The sequence below is a fragment of the Rhinatrema bivittatum genome, chromosome 16 (assembly GCF_901001135.1).
Source record: "Rhinatrema bivittatum chromosome 16, aRhiBiv1.1, whole genome shotgun sequence".
Taxonomy (NCBI): Eukaryota; Metazoa; Chordata; class Amphibia; order Gymnophiona; family Rhinatrematidae; genus Rhinatrema; species Rhinatrema bivittatum.
The window spans coordinates 42,227,119-42,249,500 of NC_042630.1; the positions used below are offsets into that span (position 1 = coordinate 42,227,119).

The 22,382-nt window shown below is 41.4% G+C and overlaps 1 protein-coding gene across 1 annotated transcript; it reads right to left on the bottom strand.

Moving 5' to 3' along the window:
- Positions 1–493: 493 nt before the first annotated feature.
- Positions 494–1,438, bottom strand: LOC115077520 (olfactory receptor 10C1-like). Its single transcript, XM_029579811.1, has one exon. It carries the CDS (start codon positions 1,436–1,438, stop codon positions 494–496), a length of 945 nt encoding a protein of 314 aa, XP_029435671.1.
- Between the last annotated feature and the right edge of the window lie 20,944 nt (positions 1,439–22,382).

Genomic DNA, 22,382 nt, shown 5'->3' on the forward strand with positions numbered 1-22,382 from the left:
GCACCCTCTGACTTAATATCATGGTGATATTAAGTCGGAGGACCCAAAAGTAAAAAATAATTTTAAAAAAATAATTTTAAATCGGCCCACGAAACCAGACGCTCAATTTTGCCGGTGTCCGGTTTATGAACCCATGGCTATCAGCAGGTTTGAGAACCGATGCCAGCAAAATTGAGCAGCGGCTGTCAAACTCGCTGACAGCCACCGCTCCTGTCAAAAAAGAGGTGCTAGGGACGTGCTAGTGTCCCTAGCGCCTCTTTTTACCATGGGCCCTAATTTGAATAATTTGTTTTCTGAATCGCGCGCACAGGAGAGCGGGCGCTCGCCCGCTCTCCTGCGATTTTTACTGTATCGGCCTGAAAGTGACTCTCTCCATGTCCATTGAGCTAAGTATTAAATAAGTCATTAAAAAAATAGTGTGTTTGCCCAGTCATGTGGATATTTCTGTTCACCATCTTTGACATTATTGCCTGAGTTGCTGGTAGTTATCCTTTTAAAAGCTTGGAGAATTCATTTTCCTCCCTATTCTTTTGCTCAAAATATCTAGCACTTCTTTATTCCTCAAACTGTAGATCAATGGGTTCAACATTGGAATTAGAACAGCATAGAACAGAGCAAATAATTTATCCACAATGGGGGAATGCCAGGATTTGGGAAGCAAATAGGTAAATATTCCCGTTCCAAAGAACAAAGAGACGATGATAAGGTGGGAGGCACAGGTGGAGAAGGCCCTGCGTCTTCCCCCTGCTGAACGGATCCTTAGGATCGTAGAAAGGATGCGAATATAAGAGATGAGGATAAAAAGAAAGGGTATGAGAATCAATATCACAGTGCCAATGAAGGCAGAAATTTCATTCTGTGAAGTGTCCTGGCAGGAAAGCTTTAAGATGGGATTGATGTCGCAAAAGAAATGATCAACCTTATTAGGGCCACAGAAATGTAAAGTAAAGACAAAGACAGTCGATCCAAACTCATACACAATTCCAATAGTCCAACAAGCTGCCACCATTTGGGCACATACTTTCTTATTCATGATGGTACCATAATGCAGCGGGCTACAGATGGCCACATACCGGTCATAAGACATCACAGCAAGAAGGCAACACTCTGCATCTCCTAAAAAGGAAAAGAAATACATCTGTGTAGCACAACCAAAAAAAGAAACACTTTTGTCCTCTGAGAGGAAGTTCACCAGCATCTCAGGGACAGTGACAGAGGTGTAGCAGATCTCCAAGAAAGCCAAGTTCCTGATGAAGTAGTACATGGGTTTCTGAAGGAGAGAGTCCGCTGTTACTATCAAAATGATGGTGACATTCCCTATTAAGGTGAGAAAATACATAATGGAGAATACCAAGAAGAGTAAACCCTGAACAGTGGGGTCACTAGAGAAGCCCAAAAGGATGAACTCTGTCACATAAGATTGATTGTCTCTGATCATTCCGATAGAGTCTTTCACCTGAAGAGGTAAGAATCAAGAGAATGTCATTGTCGATACCAGAATGGTCAAATAACAATCAACAACATATGGGTAATATTACAGGTATTAATTGTGCACAAATAAATATAACATATATACCTGTATCTCTTTCATTAACATTTTATTTATTTTAATCATATGTAATATTCAAAATGTGATATTTAAAACGTATATACTATTCACACACATAGCACACTCATTCACATAAAACTAAACAAAAAAATTTCCTATTGCACATACCCACTGAACCTTTTGGGGAAGGGGGAGTCTCTTCCGAAGAGATGGGCTCCACCTTAACCAGGGTGGAACCAGACTGCTGGCACTAACCTTTAAAAAGGAGATAGAGTAGCTTTTAAACTAGAACAAAGGGGAAAGCCGACAGTCGCTCAGCAGCACATGGTTCGGAGAGAGGTATCTTTAAAGGATACTAATGATGCATTAGAATTAGGGCTTCCCGACAGTGAGGTTCCAATAATTGGAAAAGTAGTCCAAGTGCCTGTAACTAAAAACTCACCTGAGCAAAAAATTCTAACTTATCCCTATCAATTAAAAAGCAGAATAAAAATACATACAAAAAACAAACTGAAATGTTTGTATGCTAATGCCAGAAGTCTAAGAAGTAAGATGGGAGAATTAGAATGTATAGCAGTAAATGATGACATAGACTTAATTGGCATCTCAGAGACATGGTGGAAAGAGGATAACCAATGGGACAGTGCTATACCAGGGTACAAATTATATCGCAATGACAGAGAGGAGCACTCGGGAGGAGGTGTGGCGCTTTATGTCCGGGATGGCATAGAGTCCAACAGGATAAACATCCTGCATGAGACTAAATACAAAATTGAATCTTTCTGGGTAGAAATCCCTTCTGTGTCAGGGAAGACTACAGTGATAGGGGTATACTACCATCCACCTGGTCAAGATGGTGAGATGGACAGTGAAATGCTAAGAGAAATTAGGGAAGCTAACCAAATTGGTAGTGCAGTAATAATGGGAGACATCAATTACCTCACACAAAAGACGCCACAAGCCACAAATTTTTTTCAATTTTCTGTGCATAGAATTTATCTAGAACTGTGGGCCATCATACCACCCTCGGTTGATTAGGCAGTAAGCCAGACTTTCAACCGCAACGGGTCATGTTTAATCATCAGTCCAGTAAAGTCTTTAATTGCTTTAAATTACTACTTTATTATTAAATTAATTTTTCGTTTTTCTTTTTTCTCTTTTCTTCTCCTTTTGTTGTTATTGTAAAAAGATTTTTCTGACGGTATTTAGTTACTGAATACAGGACGGTATTTCCTTACTTGTGCGGAGTGCCGCCGCGCTTCCGAACCTTGTCTGTAGCACTGCCGCGCTTTGTAGATGAAGTTACTCAGGAATTGATGAAGTAAACTTCCGATTAAAAGTGCTCATGCAGTCCAATGCCAATGCAGTCCGACGTACGTTTCGCGTTTGCGCTGCTTCAGGGACTGTATCCACATCGGAAAGTTATGAAACCTGAACTTAAAAAATGCAAGGTTAATTCCCGCCAGTTTCACTCGGCGTTTAATGCCTCAGTATTGGCTCCCGTCATATTCATGTGGTACTTAATACCTTTGAAAGTAGAAATAGATATGATACCACATAATTTAAAACATAACTTTTGCACAAAAATTTCTCAACATTATATATATGCACTTCTCCCAATGGACTACAGACTTAACATTTTTACGTTTCTTTAAAATCCCATCTTACCGCGTTCAGCCGCCTAGTCCTCTTATCGGCGTTCTGCTACAAAGCGCGGCAGTGCTACAGACAAGGTTCGGAAGCGCGGCGGCGCTCTGCACAAGTAAGGAAATACTGTCCTGCATTCGGAAGCGCGGCGGCGCTCCGCACAAGTAAGGAAATACCGTCCTATATTCAGTAACTAAATACTGTCAGAAAAATCTTTTTACAATAACAACAAAAGGAGAAAAAAAGAGAAAAAAGAAAAACGAAAAATTAATTTAATAATAAAGTAGTAATTTAAAGCAATTAAAGACTTTACTGGACTGATGATTAAACATGACCCGTTGCGGTTGAAAGTCTGGCTTACTGCCTAATCAACCGAGGGTGGTATGATGGTCCACAGTTCTAGATAAATTCTATGCACAGAAAATTGAAAAAAATTTGTGGCTTGTGGCGTCTTTTGTGTGAGATAAGTGTAGCTCATTGCACTTTAGCTATTAACTGTTGTTTTATAGTAGACTTCAATTACCCCAATATGGACTGGGTAAATGTATCATCGGGTCACACTAGAGAGATAACGTTCCTGGATGGAATAAATGATAGCTTTATGGAGCAATTGGTTCAGGAACCGACGAGAGAGGGAGCAATTTTAGATCTAATTCTCAGTGGAGCACAGGACTTGGTGAGAGAGGTAATGGTGGTGGGGCCTCTTGGCAATAGTGATCATAATATGATCAAATTTGATTTAATGACCGGAAAAGGAACAGTGTGCAAATCAAGGGCTCTCGTGCTAAACTTTCAAAAGGGAAACTTTGATAAAATGAGAAAAAGTGTTAGAAAAAAAACTGAAAGGAGCAGCTACAAAAGTAAAAAATGTCCAAGAGGCGTGGTCATTGTTAAAAAATACCATTCTAGAAGCACAGTCCAGATGTATTCCACACATTAAGAAAGGTGGAAAGAAGGCAAAACGATTACCGGCATGGTTAAAACGGGAGGTGAAAGAAGCTATTTTAGCCAAAAGATCTTCATTCAAAAATTGGAAGAAGGATCCAACAGAAGAAAATAGGATAAAGCATAAACATTGGCAAGTTAAATGTAAGACATTGAGAAGACAGGCTAAGAGAATTTGAAAAGAAGTTGGCTGTAGAGGCAAAAACTCACAGTAAAAACTTTTTTAAATATATCCGAAGCAGAAAGCCTGTGAGGGAGTCAGTTGGACCATTAGATGATAGAGGGGTTAAAGGGGCACTTAGAGAAGATAAGGCCATCGTGGAAAGATTAAATGATTTCTTTGCTTCGGTGTTTACTGAAGAGGATGTTGGGGAGGTACCCATAATGGAGAAGGTTTTCATGGGTAATGATTCAGATGGACTGAATCAAATCACGGTGAACCTAGAAGATGTGGTAGGTCTGATTGACAAACTGAAGAGTAGTAAATCACCTGGACCGGATGGTATACACCCCAGAGTTCTGAAGGAACTAAAAAATGAAATTTCAGACCTATTAGTAAAAATTTGTAACTTATCATTAAAATCATCCATTGTACCTGAAGACTAGAGGATAGCAAATGTAACCCCAATATTTAAAAAGGGCTCCAGGGGTGATCCGGGAAACTACAGACCAGTTAGCCTGACTTCAGTGCCAGGAAAAATAGTGGAAAGTGTTCTAAACATCAAAATCACAGAACATATAGAAAGACATGGTTTAATGGAACAAAGTCAGTATGGCTTTACCCAGGGCAAGTCTTGCCTCACAAATCTGCTTCACTTTTTTGAAGGAGTTAATAAACATGTGGAAAAAGGTGAACCAGTAGATATAGTATACTTGGATTTTCAGAAGGCGTTTGACAAAGGTCCTCATGAGAGGCATCTAGGAAAAGTAAAAAGTCATGGGATAGGTGGCGATGTCCTTTTGTGGATTGCAAACTGGCTAAAAGACAGGAAACAGAAAGTAGGATTAAATGGGCAATTTTCTCAGTGGAAGGGAGTGGACAGTGGAGTGCCTCAGGGATCTGTATTGGGACCCTTACTGTTCAATATATTTATAAATGATCTGGAAAGAAATACGAAGAGTGAGATAATCAAATTTGCAGATGACACAAAATTGTTCAGAGTAGTTAAATCACAAGCAGATTGTGATAAATTGCAGGAAGACCTTCTGAGACTGGAAAATTGGGCATCCAAATGGCAGATGAAATTTAATGTGGATAAGTGCAAGGTGATGCATATAGGGAAAAGTAACCCATGCTATAATTACACAATTTTGGGTTCCATATTAGGTGCTACAACCCAAGAAAGAGATCTAGGTGTCATAGTGGATAACACATTGAAATCGTCGGTGCAGTGTGCTGCGGCAGTCAAAAAAGCATACAGAATGTTGGGAATTATTAGAAAAGGAATGGTGAATAAAACGGAAAATGTTATAATGCCTCTGTATCGCTCCATGGTGAGACCGCACCTTGAATACTGTGTACAATTCTGGTCGCCGCATCTCACAAAATATATAATTGCGATGGAGAAGGTACAGAGAAGGGCTACCAAAATGATAAGGGGAATGGAACAACTCCCCTATGAGGAAAGACTAGGGATGTGAATCGTTTTAGGACGATTAAAATTATCGTCCGATAATTTTAATATCGTCTTAAACCGTTATGGAACACAATACAATAGAGATTCTAATGATTTATCGTTATAAATCGTTAGAATCGTGAGCCGGCACACTAAAACCCCCTAAAACCCACCCCCGACCCTTTAAATTAAATCCCCCACCCTCCCGAACCCCCCCCCCCAAATGACTTAAATAACCTGCGGGTCCAGCGGCGGTCCGGAACGGCAGCGGTCCGGAACGGGCTCCTGCTACTGAATCTTGTTGTCTTCAGCCGGCGCCATTTTCCAAAATGGCGCCGAAAAATGGCAGCGGCCATAGACGAACACGATTGGACGGCAGGAGGTCCTTCCGGACCCCCGCTGGACTTTTGGCAAGTCTTGTGGGGGTCAGGAGGCCCCCCCCAAGCTGGCCAAAAGTTCCTGGAGGTCCAGCGGGGGTCAGGGAGCGATTTCCCGCCGCGAATCGTTTTCGTACGGAAAATGGCGCCGGCAGGAGATCGACTGCAGGAGGTCGTTCAGCAAGGCGCCGGAACCCTCGCTGAACGACCTCCTGCAGTCGATCTCCTGCCGGCGCCATTTTCCGTACGAAAACGATTCGCGGCGGGAAATCGCTCCCTGACCCCCGCTGGACCTCCAGGAACTTTTGGACAGCTTGGGGGGGGGCCTCCTGACCCCCACAAGACTTGCCAAAAGTCCAGCGGGGGTCCGGAAGGACCTCCTGCTGTCCAATTGTGTTCGTCTATGGCCGCCGCCATTTTTCGGCGCCATTTTGGAAAATGGCGCCGGCTGAAGACAACAAGATTCAGTAGCAGGAGCCCGTTCCGGACCGCTGCCGTTCCGGACCGCCGCTGGACCCGCAGGTTATTTAAGTCATTTGGGGGGGGGTTCGGGAGGGTGGGGGATTTAATTTAAAGGGTCGGGGGTGGGTTTTAGGGGGTTTTAATGTGCCGGTTTTGCGATTTTACGTTTTTTCGATTTTTTACGATTTTTCACGATTTTTCACGATATTTTACCCCCCCAAACGGCAACAATACGATTCCCTCCCCCTCCCAGCCGAAATCGATCGTTAAGACGATCGAGGACACGATTCACATCTCTAGGAAAGACTAAAGAGGTTAGGACTTTTCAGCTTGGAGAAGAGACGACTGAGGGGGGATATGATAGAGGTGTTTAAAATCATGAAAGGTCTAGAACGGGTAGATGTGAATCGGTTATTTACTCTTTCGGATAGTAGAAAGACTAGGGGGCACTCCATGAAGTTAGCATGGGGCACATTTAAAACTAATCGGAGAAAGTTCTTTTTTACTCAACGCACAATTAAACTCTGGAATTTGTTGCCAGAGAATGTGGTTAGTGCAGTTAGTATAGCTGTGTTTAAAAAAGGATAGGATAAGTTCTTGGAGGAGAAGTCCATTACCTGCTATTAAGTTCACTTAGAGAATAGCCACTGCCATTAGCAATGGTTACATGGAATAGACTTAGTTTTTGGGTACTTGCCAGGTTCTTATGGCCTGGATTGGCCACTGTTGGAAACAGGATGCTGGGCTTGATGGACCCTTGGTCTGACCCAGTATGGCATTTTCTTATGTTCTTATGTTCTTACCCCTTACAATTAAAAAAATCACATACAATATTTCACATTGATTTCAACATATTTCGCATCAATATCTTCAAACCAGTAAAGTTGATTGTTTAAGTCGTTTTTGATATGTGTTTTAGATATATATAGATAATTTGTCTTTTGTTAATATCATTAGGATAATGAAGTGAGCAGAGACACATGAGTTTATAAGAAAGTTCCCGAAGTGTAATAAGTACTACAGGAAGTTTTATTGGATACTCCCTAATAATAATAAGAAGAACTAATGGCTTAAGAGTGATCCCCTGAAGAAACCGTTAGGTGAAACGAGAGCCTCTTGTCGAGAGTGGTATTAAGAATGAAGGGAGTAATGTAATGTTAAGCAATAGGTAGTGAACACTCTGGGAGTTCTTAAAAAAGGAACATTAAGATAATAAAGCTTGTTGTTAGACATTTGGGAACTGGTTTGAAGATATTGATGTGAAATATGTTGAAATCACTGTGAAATATTGTATGTGATTTTTTTAAATGTAAGGGATATGTGCAATAGGAAATTTTGTTATTTAGTTTTATGTGAATGAGTGTGGTATGAGTGTGAATAGTATATGTTTTAAATATCACATTTTGAATATTACATATGATTAAAATAAATAAAATGATAATGAAAGAGATACAGGTATATATGTTATATTTAGTTGTTGATACCAGGCCAGGATGATATGCAAAGGCATTTCTGTGGATAAACTACCTTTCTCAGTATTTAGATGTTGGGGAATATGAGAGCAAAACATGGAGTTTTTGATGAACAGTCAGCAGTTGGTAAGCACTAGCAGGAGGCAGGATTGAGGGGAACTCATCTGAATTATTATTTTAGCTGTATCTCCCATCTTGAAGGAGGCTCAGCAAAGTGATGATTTAAGAGAAATCAAATTATTGATAGTGGGCCAGCAATTGCTAAATATCTCAGTTATGCAAATAAATCAATAATTAAATAAATAAATTTACAGAAAGGACGGTGTTAGAGAGACAAACTTGAAATCATTGTTTCTATCAAGATTTGAGGAAGAACTAGGGAGATACATCAGTAAATCATAGTGCGGATATTTTTTTAACTAGAAATGAAAAGTTAAAAGCTGGCTAGTTCATCCCTTAAAAAATATTTTAGAAAAAAAAGATCCTTTCTGCCTTTGTTTTTCAAGCAAAACTATATGTAAGCCTGACTAATGACTCTAAATTTTTCACAGTTTGGAATGAAAATTTCCCACAGCTCTCAGTTTCTTTATTTATCCCCCAGACAACTTAATATGGTTCCATTAGCTTGATAATCTCTTCTCTAAAGAAGAAATTCTGTTTCTCTTAAGATCATGTCCTATTGTTTGATTGTAGACCTTTAACCAAGATGATGACAAAAAAAGTCCCTACAGTGTGCATTGATATATTTAATAACATACTATTGAAACTGCTCTTAAAGTCTTTTTTTAAATATAAACAACCAAATGTGGATGAAAATCTAATATACTATATACCCTGGCCTCTCATCTAGGCAGAAGTGACGGCTGATGGGAAATATGATAAAAAGTCTATAAAATCATGAAAAGACTGAATGGGTAAATGTGAATTGTTTATTTACTCTTTCAGACAATAGAAGGTCTAGAGGGCCCTCCATGAAGTTAGCAAGTAGCACATTTAAAACACATCGGAGAAAACTCTTTTCACTCAATGCATAATTAAGCTCTGGAATTCATTACAGGAGAATATGGTTAGGTCAGTTAGTGCAGCTGGATTTAAAAAAGGTTTGGATACGTTCCTGGAGAAGTCCATAAACTGCTATAAACCAAGTTGACTTAAGGGTAGATTTTCATACATGCGCGTGAATGTCCATGTGCGCGCCCTCCCAGGTGCAAACACATGTATGGCCGATTTTATAACATGCACGCTGTGTCGAAGGATCGCATGCCAGCAGCCAGCCAGCACGCGCAAAAGGTAAAATAAAAATTTTTGGTGGGTTAAAGTAGGGCTAGGGGGAGGAATATTTAGGGGAAGGGGTGGGAAGGTCAGGTTAGCGGGAAGGGAATGGGGGAAGGCAGCGTGGCTCTGCACACTCAAGGTGGACAATTGTGCACCCCCTCGCGTGCCGACCCCTGGTTTTATAACTTGCGTGCGCAAGTTATAAAATTGGGTGTACATGTGTGCCCTGCCGGGAACTGCGCGTGCATGTACACCCGCACGCACCTTTTTATAATCTACTTCCATTATGCTCTCCAAACAGTCTAAAATCTTTGCAACACTCGTAGTTAAATTTCAGGAGAGTTATAATTAATAAATAAACATGGGTCTACCTGGGATCACAGTGAGACAGGAGAATCAGTCTGGAATCTCCAATTGTGCACCCTTCTTCTGAAAATATTGTGCTAAATACCAATCATCTTCAATTGAAGTCCAATAAAAATACAGAAGCTGCTCCAAGGGAGATGAGAGCAAACCAGAGGGTTATAATGGGAAATAAGCAACAATATTGTCATTATTATGTTAATGATAAACTCTATCATGTTTTAAATATATAGCAGTACTTGCCAATTTTATAGCAGGATAACCATATCTTAGACAAACAGGCATATGACTAGTAGATGGGATTTAATGTGGACAAGTTTAGGTTATTTATTTATTTGATGTATTTTATAATTTTTCTGGCACTTCAAAGTGGATTATGTTCAGGTATGGTAGATATCCCCAGATGGTTCACAATCCAAGGTTCTTATTTACTAAGCATTTTTCCCATAGACACAGAATAGGAGAAAAGCCTTAGTAAATCAGGCCTTGAGTGTATACCCAAAGCAAGGGAGGGTGAAGTGATTTGCCCAAGGTCACAAGGAGCAACGATTGAATTTGATCCCTGGTTTTCAGCCCACGGCTCTAAGCACAAGGCTACTCCTCCTCTCCATTTTGAGAAGAAGCTTAGGCAGGCATGATAAATGTTGAATGTGGTAATATTTTCTATTACTAACAAGGATAAAGACCTTGGGTTACTAGATAATGACAAACTGGTAAAATATGTAATGCCAGGCAGCAGGAAAGTTAGGGAGAGGGGAGAGCTTGCTGATGCACATTAAATAGAGGATGGAAGCAAGGATCAATGATGTTATCCTTCTACTCTGTAAACATTCATCACATTACATTTGGAGCATTAGGTTCAGATTTAGGATCCAAATATAAAAGGATATCCATTTGTTAGAAAAGAAATAGCATAAAAGATGCCCTTAAACTAATAACATATGTTCAAGGAATGTCCACTCAGCTTCTATTTACCTTAAAGAAGTTAGATGGAAGATCCAATTGCAAAACGTGAATAATCAAACGGACCCTACAGGGATCTCACAGCTGTGCTTTACCTTCTGGACCAAATGTGCATTATAAGAAGATGTAGATCTCTCCAGCTTCAGAGGAAAGGATGTGTGGCTCAGAAACTGGTGAAATGAAATCAGGGGACTTTTTGTCAATGGCGGCAACTACAACCACAACACTCAAGCAATGCAAAAATAAGACTGGGCAAGCAGCTGGAGGACAAAGGACATCATCAGGTGAAACTCAATCTCAGGAAATGTACTGGTCCCAAGATTTTAAGCCAGTTGATATCTTTGAAAGTCTGGGATGGATTATTTTCTGCAGATCCAGAATTCATTAGAAATATAGGTTTGGTTTTGTTTTTTCTTGCTGTTGTTCTTACTTTCTCTTGTAGTACCATGGATAGAGAGCTGCTAGGAAATTGAACGGAGTTTGTAGTCCAGAGATATCTTGTCTTCTTTCAAAACTAACTGTGGGCAGTAGCAACATTTCCCCATTATCACTGCTACCACTACTACCACCACACACAAACACACACACACACACACACAAATGAATGAAGTTGAAATTAAATAGCTATCAAATGTGTTTCACAATCTTAAAATAATGTCTACGCAATTTATTTATTTTTTTATTTTTTATTTTGCACTTTTCAAAACTTGATACATTCAAATTTAATCATCAAAATTAAGGAGTACAAATAATAATGATACATATATACTCCAAAAATATTATTATTTTAAACTTCATATATTCGTATCTCCAAGTTACCAAACAGTGGGGGAGTGCCTTTCTTTAAGCAAGTTCACAAGAAAAAGAAAATTATATTTTATCCAAATTGAGAGATGACGGAGTATAAACTTTTTTCCCTACATCTATAAGGGCTATGATAACACAGGCTCAGTGACCTGGTTCCTTCGATTCTCCAGGAACACTGCTAGCTGTTCAGGTTTGTAATAAACATATTTTTCACCATCAATTTTCATAACACATTTAAAAGGAAATCTTATACTTAGTACAATCCCAAATGTTCTAGCTTGATTAGCCAATGTTAAGAATTTTTTACATCTAGCCTGCGTCTCTACGCAATTTATTCTAGATACTGTGCACCCCTTCGTGCAACCCTTGTGCTTCTAAAAAAAAAAAAAATCTTTTATATTTTTCTGTAATTTAACCTTTATTCCAATTCTTTCTTTTCGCTTGTTAACAATTTTAATTAGAAATGTTCATTGTATTAGACTATGGAAATTTATTTCCTGCTATTCTGTTTAATGTAAACCGGTATGATTTACATCGGATGTAAGAATGTCGGTATATAAAAATTAAAAATAAATAAATAAATAAAATACTGATTGTTCCATATTAGCAATTATCTTCACATTTCATGAAAGTCAGTTAAAATTAGGTTTACCCTTATGATAACCAGGAGATGTTGCTCTTATCCTAGAATGCGGACAGATGTTTCTTCTGGCTTGGAAAAGAGGATGCACCAATTTTGAAGGGAGAATTTAAATCCTTTGGCTGACTTTTGGGAGGCCAACAAGTCTCAATCAAGGCATTCACAGGAGAGGCAAGGAATGCAGCAATATCCTTTGGGATCCTAGCACTCGCAAGTCTCTCTGGTTTCTCACTGGTACCATGGAACCTTTTTCATTTATGTTAGGGAACACCCGATCATTTGGGCTTTCGAACAGAAGGATGATGTCATCATTTGCCAGGCAACACAGGGTTTAACAGCTTGCAGTTTAATGTGATTCTGTGGACACGGACTAACTTTGCAAAATAATAGGGATGTGCAGGCAAAAAGTTTTTGTTGCGTACGCGATCCGTATTCGTGGGTGGTCAATTCTGTTTCATGCGGAAGTATGGAGAATTCAATAAGTTGTCCATCTGTAAATACGTTACTACTAAATTAACTACAACCCCCCACCCTCCTGACCCCCCCCAAGACTTACCAAAACGCCCTGGTGGTCCAGCGGTGGGGTTCGGGAACTCACTCAGACCCTCGGTGCTAGTTTCATCATGGCGCCGATAGCCTTTGTCACAGGGGCTACCGGTGCCATTGGTCAGCCCCTGTCACATGGCCATTGGCACCATCTTGTGCTCCTACCATGTGACAGGGGCTGACCAATGGCACCGGTAGCCCCTGTGACATAGTATGGGCAAAGGCTATTGGCGCCATTTTGAGTCCTGGCCTGGCGTCGGACGGCAGGTCACTCCGGGACCTCCGTTGGACCCACAGGGACTTTTGGCCAGCTTGGGGGGGGCCTCCTGACCCTCACAAGACTTGCCAAAAGTCCAGCGGGGGTCCGGGAGCGACCTCCTTTCACGCCGGCCGCCCGATCCCAATACTCAAAATGGCGCCGATTGCCACCATTTTGAGACTCAAAATCGCCGTCCCGCCAATACTCAAAATGGCGCCGATCGCCGTCATAGTGAGGGCAAAGGCGATCGGCGCCATTTTGAGTATTGGCGGGACGGCGATTTTGAGTCTCAAAATGGCGCCGATCGCCTTTGCCCTCACTATGACGGCGATCGGCGCTATTTTGAGTATTGGCGGGATGGCGATTTTGAGTCTCAAAATGGCGGCGATCGGCGTCAGTTTGAGTATTGGGATCGGGCGGCCGGCGTGAAAGGAGGTCGCTCCCGGACCCCAGCTGGACTTTTGGCAAGTCTTGTGGGGGTCAGGAGGCCCCCCCAAGCTGGCCAGAAGTCCCTGTGGGTCCAACGGGGGTCCCGGAGCGACCTGCCGTCCGACGCCAGGCCAGGACTCAAAATGGCGCTGATAGCCTTTGCCCATACTATGTCACAGGGGCTACCGGTGCCATTGGTCAGCCCCTGTCACATGGTAGGAGCACAAGATGGTGCTGATGGCCATGTGACAGGGGCTGACCAATGGCACCGGAAGCCCCTGTGACAAAGGCTATCGGCGCCATGATGAAACTAGCACCGAGGGTCTGAGTGAGTTACCGGACCCCACCGCTGGACCACCAGGGAGTTTTGGTGAGTCTTGGGGGGGTCAGGAGGGTGGGGGGGTTAAATTTTTATTTAGGCCGAATTAAACAGACATCTGTTTAATATGTGGGGAGTCGCAATGCGTTTCGCCTCCCCACGTATTTAACAGATAGCAAAAAATAAGTTGCGGATTACAAATACGTGGAAAACGGATGCACACCTCTACAAAATAACTCATACATACATATGATATTGTCCCTCTTGAAATCTCATAGCTTCTCTGAGCACAACAAGTAACCTCGATGCAACCTTCTTTTATTCCTGACATAACAAGACCCAACCTTTGTTTTGAACCTCTTCACATTGCCTAGCTCGTCAGTATACCTACAACATCTACTGTATACCAAGAGCTTCTGGGCAAGTGACAAAGGAACAAATGTCAAACCCATTCTGCAACTTGGAAAGCACGAAAGAAGAAGCTGTTTTACACAGTGCTGACAAACATTATTTCACTTATTAAATGTCTCACGATCAAAATGAAAACCCACATGGATTAATTGTTCTAAGATATAAAAATAAAATATTAAATTAATTTTTTCTTCCTTGCATTTTCAACCCATAAGAACATAAGAACATGCCATACTGGGTCAAACCAAGGGTCCATCAAGCCCAGCATTCTGTTTCCAACAATGGCCAAACCAGGGCATAAGTACCTGGCAAGTACCCAAAAATTAAGTGTAATCCCTGTTACTAATGCCAGTGATAAAAGTTGCTATTCCCTAAGTCAACTTAATTAATAGCAGGTAATGGACTTTTCCTCCAAGAACTTATCCAAATCTTTTCTAAACTCAATCAAGTAGAAATTTTCAATAAGGGTAAAGCACAATGCATCATTTTTATTTATTTATTTATTTATTTATTTATTTATTTAGTATTTTTATATACCAACGGTCATTGGGAACATCCCATCGGTTTACATTTGAACATAATATTGCAACAGGCTTTACATAGAACAATAACATGAGAAATTGTAAGGGAAGGCATAGGGGGAATATAAGGTTCAATACAACAACAGAAGCTTCAGTTATAATACTCAAATCTATAATACTCAGAGACAGTAATCATAATCAAATATAGACCATAAATACTGCGTAGGAAACTTATATATAGAGGAAGGGAACTTATATGGAGAGGAAGGAAAGGCTATATAGACAGGGGTTACCTGTAACTGTGGAGAAGTGCATGGGTATTTTGAGGGGGAATTTTGGGGGGGTACGTAATGGTGCTAGAAAGAGCTGTCCTGAGGGGGGGGGGGGAGAGATGGAACTCAGCAAGAGTATGCTTGTTTACATAGCCAAGTCTTGAGGTTCTGCTTAAATCTTTTTGGGCATATTTCAAGACGAAGACTGGTGGGCATGGAGTTCCAAAGGTGGGGACCAGCAATGGAAAAGGTGCAGTTCTTAGTGATCATTAGTTTTGTAGGTTTAGGTGAGGGACTTTGTAGGGTTGTCATGTGTTGTTTTCTGGTAGGTCTGGAGGAGGAGCGGAAAAATAGGTGCTCGGTGAACCAGTGCATATTTTCATTGTGTAAGGATTTGTGGTTGATGGAGAGTTCTGCATATGTTATACGGTGGGTGACAGGTAGCCAGTGAAGCTCCTTGAGGACTGGAGTGATGTGATCACTTTTGTGAGGATTGGTGAGGATGTGGGCTGCTGCATTTTGGAGTATCTGAAGCAGTTGTATCTTGGGTAGGCCAGTGAGTATGGCATTGTAGTAGTATATTTTGGATAAGATGGTAGATTGGAGGATTCTACAAAAGGACTGAACAGTTGGACAGTTTCTCCTGACCATCTAAATGTATATCAATATGGGGTAAGGTATGCAGCCAGAAAAAATTGTTTCAGTTTTCCATTCCTTTGGATTTTTTTTTTGTTTTTGTTTTTCCTTTCTTTTTTGCTAATATTTCTTTGTATTTAGTGGCCACAAAATCAAAATTGTGCATACTGAATCCATGTAGTGTGCCTTACATTGATTTAGTGCAAATTAAAAAAAAAATAAAAGGTGACTTTTAAAAGCCCGGCTTGCGCATCAAGTCAGGATTTCAATGCGCCGAGCGGATTTTAAAAGCCACCCGGATTTGCGCACAGCTCCCACATCATGCACATATTAAAAGTTTTCAAAAAGGGGTGGGCTGTGAGCACGGTCTGGGCGGGGCATGAGAGTTTTAGGGTGTGAACCAGAGATGTGCACAGAAATGCTTATGAGCCTGGGCGCGTGCCCAGAACCCCTGCCACATAAGTTTATTTCTGCTATGGAGGAGGTGTAAGTTATAAAATAAAGAAAACTAGGCAGATCTGCGGGATTTTAAGGGCTGGGGCTAACTGGGGAGGAGTGAAGGCTATTAAACTAGGGGAGGGGCTTGGAGGTCCTACCCCTTAACTAGGCAAACTGGGGACCAACTGGTTTAACTGGGAATGGCGTTGGCAGCGCCTCAATTAAAATCCCCCATCTTATAAGGTAGAAGTGGGATTTGCACATCCATACACGGGCACACTTAAAATTAGGCGCACGTGCATACAGCCAGGCTATTTTATAATATATGCATAGGTTATAAAATTGTTGCGGTTTCTGACGCGGGCAGACATATGCATATTAAAAGAGAAATACAAATAGACCAAATGCACAACCCTAATATGTGGTCACCGGACATCGCCTAACAAATTCTGATGCTACTTTCTACCTCCCTTCTACAAAGTGCAAAGGTGTGCGGATTGAGCTGTGATAAAGTCAACTTCAGCATTTGTAGAGCAAAGAGTTAAGGCTGCTCACAAGTGAGAGATTATCATTTCTCCTTTAGATGCAGGAATATTTGTGTGTAATTCCCAATGGATAATTTCTAGCCTGTCTCACAAGTTGATCGCACTCGAAGGATCAACGACGGATTGCCCCAGCTCACTATCTTCAATGGTCCAGAGCGGGGGGCAGGGGAGGTCTTTTGCCATGATATCTTCTCTTCTGGTACGTCTTAAGCAATAAAGATTTAAAGGTGATGAGTGAATTATTAAAAAAAAATTAAATGTGAATTTTAAAGTGTTGCGAAAGTAAAAATTAGCAAATATGCATGTTAAAGTCCTTGCATATTTTCACTTCCGTGCACACATATTTGCCTTTAAAAAAGGGGCAATCTAGGGAAATTCCAGAGTTGGACCAACACATATGCATACAAGTTCCTATTTTACTGGAACCATCCGAGTGCAGGTTTAGCACTAGCCTCCTTCTGACCTGGTCCTTATTAGGCCGGAGTTCTTTCACCTTATCACGAAGCCGGTGGTCGATCCTAGTTGCCAAAGCCTCTAGTTCATCCAGCGAGTCAGGTGTTTCTCAAGCTGCCAGCTTTTCTTTCATGTGAGTATCCAGGCCTCTGAAGAAAAGAGTTTTCAGGCATTTGGGGTCCCAGCAGAGTTCTGTAGCAAGAGTCTTAAACTCTATTGCAAAATCAGCCGGTGATCGGTCGCCTTGCTTCAGGTCCACCAGAGCAGAACAGGCAATGGTCACTCAGGCAGGATCATCGAAAACGGATTTGAATAAGTTCAAAAATCCATCTATATCCTGCAAATAGGATCCTTGTGTTCCCACAGTGTAGAGGCCCAAGACAAGGCCCTTCCATCAAGATAAGATAGAATGTAAGTAGTCTTGACAAAAGCTGTGGGAAAGTGAGAAGGCTGTAATGCAAAATGCATGGGGCACTGGTTTAGAAAGCCCCTGGTCATCTGAATCTCTCCCGAGAAACGAATTGGAGCAGCCAGCGGTACAGCAGTCTTTAAAGTTACTTCAGGTAACTGACCTTCATTACTGGAAGTAGCGCCTTGGGTTTTCTGTGCGTGCAGCTGATGAAACGCTGAAGTAAGTTTTTCCATTGCATCTTGCTGTTCCGTAATGCGCAGGGCCAGGCCCGTAATGGCCTGCAGGCCATTGAGCTGTGCCGGATCCATGGAGTTAGCAATCTATTATTGTTAGTAAGGTTTTGGGTGGACCCTTGGACACTGTGGCAGATGACCACACCCACAGGGGGAAGTCCCATGAGGGGCCATAGGTCAGAGTTGAGAAACCACCAGAAGTGGCAGTAGTGAGGAAAGATGAAGCCTGGCTGGGCTTGTAGTCACTCAGAACACTGGAACAGCGATCCCTCAATAGCTGTGCTGTAATGGAGAGAAACTGAGAAAGTGAGTACAGTGGAGTATACACAGCGTTCTGCTATGGAGCCTGTAGGTTGATTACTCACACAGCAGTTTCTCCCGGAAGGTATCACATCTTGAAGACTTTTTCTTTTACATTATATAGCCCTTTTCTTTTACATTATATAGCTCCTTTCATAAATGGAGGAGTATTTTAAGTATAAAGCAAAAAAGTTCATAAATAATTTTTTCAAAGCATTAAAATTTGAAGAAGGTGAATGATTGAGAAGACCGTTTTGTGTCTTTTATTGGAAGTCACACAACGTCAGGCTTGCTGACACCTTCTTAGGCTACTATTAAGAAGATTTTGCCTGGTTCCACTTTGTTGTTTTCTGATTTTGGTTGCGGTGGTTAACTATTGACTCTTTTGGTTAAAAGATTTCAATTACCCCAATATTGACTGGGTAAATGTAACATCAGGACTTGCTAGAGACATAAAGTTCCTGGATATAATAAATGATTGCCTCATGGGGCAATTGGTTCAGGAACCAACAAGAGAGGGAGCTACTTAGATTTAATTCTTAGTGGAACGCAGGATTTGGTGAGAGAGGTAACAGTGGTGGGGCCACTTGGCAAGAGTGATTATAACATGATCAAATTTAAACTAATAACTGGAAGGGAGACAATAAGTAAATCTGCAGCTCTATTATTAAATTTTCAAAAGGGCAACTTTGATAAAATGAGGAAAATAGTTAGAAAAAACCTGAAAGGTGCAGCTGCAAAGGTTAAAAGTGTTCAACAGGCTTACACATTGTTTAAAAATATAATCCTAGAGGCGCAGTCCAAATGTATTTCATCCATTAAGAAAGGTGGAAGGAAGGCAAAACGAGTACCGTCATGGTTAAAAGGTGAGGTGAAAGAGGCTATTTTAGCCAAAAAAACATCCTTCAAAAATTGGAAGAAGGATCCATCTGAAGAAAATAGGATAAAACATAAGCATTTTCAAAAGTGTAAAACATTGATAAGACAGGTGAAGAGAGAATTGGAAATGAAGTTGGACACAGAGGCAAAAACTCATAATAAAAACTTTTATAAATATATCCAAAGCAAGAAACCTGTGAGGGAGTCGGTTGGACCATTAGATGACCGAGGGGTTAAAGGGGCTCTTAGGGAAGATAAGGCCATAGCAGAAAGACTAAATGAATTCTTTGCTTCCATGTTTACTAATGAGGATATTGGGGAGCTACCAGTTCCGGATATGGTTTTCAGGGGTGATGAGTCAGACGAACTGAATGAAATCACTGTGAACCTGGAAGATGTTGTAGGCCAGATTGACTTTATTTTGTCAATCTGGCCTACAACATCTTCCAGGTTCACAGTGTTTTCATTCAGTTCGTCTGACTCATCACCCCTGAAAACCATATCCGGAACTGGTAGCTCCCCAATATCCTCAAATCACCTGGTATGCATCCTAGGGTATTGAAGGAACTAAAAAATGAAATTTCCGATCATTTAGTTAAAATTTGCAACCTATCATTAAAATCATCCATTGTACCTGAAGACTAGAGGGTGGCCAATGTAACCCCAATATTTAAAAAAGGCTACAGGGGCGATCCTGGTAACTATAGACCAGTGAGCCTAACTTCAGTGAAGGGAATAATAGTGGAAACTATTCTCAAGATCAAAATCATAGAGCATATAGAAAGACATGATTTAATGGAACACAGACAACACGGATTTACCCAAGGGAAGTCTTGCCAAACAAATCTGCTTCATTTTTTTGAAGGGGTTAATAAACATGTGGATAAAGGTGAATCGGTAGATGTAGTGTATTTGGATTTTCAGAAGGCGTTTGACAAAGTCCCTCATGAGAGACTTCTACAAAAACTAAAAAGTCATGGGATAGGAAGTGATGTCCTTTCGTGGATTACAAACTGGTTAAAAGACAGGAAATAGAGAGTAGGATTAAATGGTCAATTTTCTCAGTGGAAAAGGGTAAACAGTGGTATGCCTCAGGGATCTGTACTTGGACCGGTGCTTTTCAATATATATATATATAAATGATCAGGAAAGGAATACGACGAGTGAGGTTTTCAAATTTGCGGATGATACAAAATTATTCAGAGTAGTTAAATCACAAGCAGACTGTGATACATTACAGGAGGACCTTGCAAAACTGGAAGATTAGGCATCAAAATGGCAGATGAAATTTAATGTGGAGAAGTGCAAGCTGTTGCATATAGGGAAAAATAACTCTTGCTGTAGTTACACGATGTAGGTTCCTTATTAGGAGCTACCACCCAGAAAAAAGATCTAGGCATCATAGTGGATAATACTTTAAAATCGTCAGCTCAGTGTGCTGCAGCAGTCAAAAAAGCAAACAGAATGTTAGGAATTATTAGGAAGGGAATGGTTAATAAAACAGAAATTGTCATAATGCCTCTAAATCGCTCCATGGTGAGACCACACCTTGAATACTGTGTACAATTCTGGTCGCCGCATCTCAGAAAAGATATCGTTGTGATGGAAAAGGTACAGAGAAGGGCAACCAAAATCATAAAGGGGATGGAACAGCTCCCCTACGAGGAATGGCTGAAGTTGTTAGGGCTGTTCAGCTTGGAGAAGAGATAGCTGAGGGGGGATATGATAGAGGTCTTTAAGATCATGAGAGGTCTTGAACGAGTAGATGTGACTTGGTTATTTACACTTTTGAATAATAGAAGGACTAGGGGGCATTCCATGAAGTTACCAAGTAGCACATTTAAGACTAAACGGAGAAAATTCTTTTTTACTCAACGCACAATAAAGCTCTGGAATTTGTTGCCAAAGGATGTGGTTAGTGCAGTTAGTGTAGCTGGGTTCAAAAAAGGTTTGGATAAGTTCTTGGAGGAGAAGTCCATTAATGGCTATTAATAAAGTTTACTTAGGGAATAGCCACTGCTATTAATTGCATCAGTAGCATGATATCTTCTTAGTGGTTGGATAATTGCCAGGTTCTTGTGGCCTGGTTTGGCCTCTGTTGGAAAAAGGATGCTGGGCTTGATGGACCCTTGGTCTGACCCAGCATGGCAATTTCTTATGTTCTTATGTTCTTATGTGGGCTCTGAGAGATACCATGTCACTGACGGCTGTGCTGGTGTCTCCTTTGCTTGGGTGGGCTGAGAGTCAATCATGCAGCTGCTTTCTCTCTAGCCCATTGCAAAAAAGATGAATCTTTATGAGCAACATGACTTTGGCGTTCTGAAGTGGAGGAGGAGGAGGTACTAGCTGTCGCTGACAGAGTGCTGCTCCTGCTTGGACTAGCACAACTCTCTGAAGTATGTGCTGTTTCCTCCTCTGCTTCACGCCTAATCTGTCTCTGCCTATCGCACTCCTGTTCAGGGACTTTTGCTAACAGCAGGTCCTTCACCAATAGGAAACAATCGTACTGTAGGGCGAGTTTCCCTTTCACACGGGGATCACAGACTGTGGCGAGCATGTATGTGTTCTCTTCTGTTAAAGGCCTTAATCTCTCTTCTTCCTGCTGCTGCAAAATGTCCAGACAATGCAGCACAACTGTCATTCCCTCTTCCTGTTTAAAGGCCTCCAAAATTTCATCCAGGAAATTAACTAAAGGGATGATGTCAGCCAAGGTGGCACTTCTGGAACTCAGCTCCTCCGTGACATTCTTGAAGGGCTGCAGGATATTTACCAGCTGACTCATGACTAATCAATCATGATGCCCCAGGGAATTTTGCCCACCTATGTCCATTGAACCAGAAAGTTCATGAAGGGGTATCAGCTCCACTAACCTCTCGAGCATCATAAAGGTGGAATTCCACCGGGTGGAAATGTCTTGAATGAGACACTTGTGAGGCATCTCCAAATCAGTCTGCTTTTGTCAGAGAACCTGCCCCGCCTTCACACTTCTGTGGAACTGCACTTGTGTATTAAGTCCTGCAGGTATCCATTCTCTTGGTACTTGGACTCCAACCACAGATCTGACTTTACTACCAGGTGCAGTGTGTGTGCAAAACATCGGATGTTCTTAAAGCGCCCCTCGGTTATTGCCTTAACCATGTTTGCACCATTGTCTGTGACAAAGAACCCTGGCTGAGGATTCCTGTCTCGCTGGTGTAGTTGCCAGCCCTCCAGCATCTGTCTGATGCATGCTAGAATATTGGCTGCGGTATGGGCCTGGTCCGTCAGGTGGGTGTGCAATAAAGCCCATCTCCACCCTGATGCTTGTTCAGTAAGCATTCATGGTGGTCCAGATATTGCAGGTCAAATGCACACTCCCCTCTGCCTTAGCTAGCAACATTTGGATGTGACCATGTCTCTGCTTGTACAGGCTGAGGATGACCTTTCTGCTAAATGTGGTTCTTGAGGGGACTTTGTAATTTGGAACTATGACCTTCATAAAATGCTTGAAACTCACATTCTCTATCTGCAAGGGCTGGGCATCAAGGGCAATCATTTCTCCAATGCTCCTGATTACAACTTTTCAGGCTGCCTGCCTCCTACCCTGGGATAGTGTTACCACACTCCACCCCAT

Excerpts from the sequence above, each read along its gene's own strand:
- LOC115077520 (XM_029579811.1), bottom strand. The coding sequence starts at position 1,438 with ATGATCAGAGACAATCAATCTTATGTGACAGAGTTCATCCTTTTGGGC.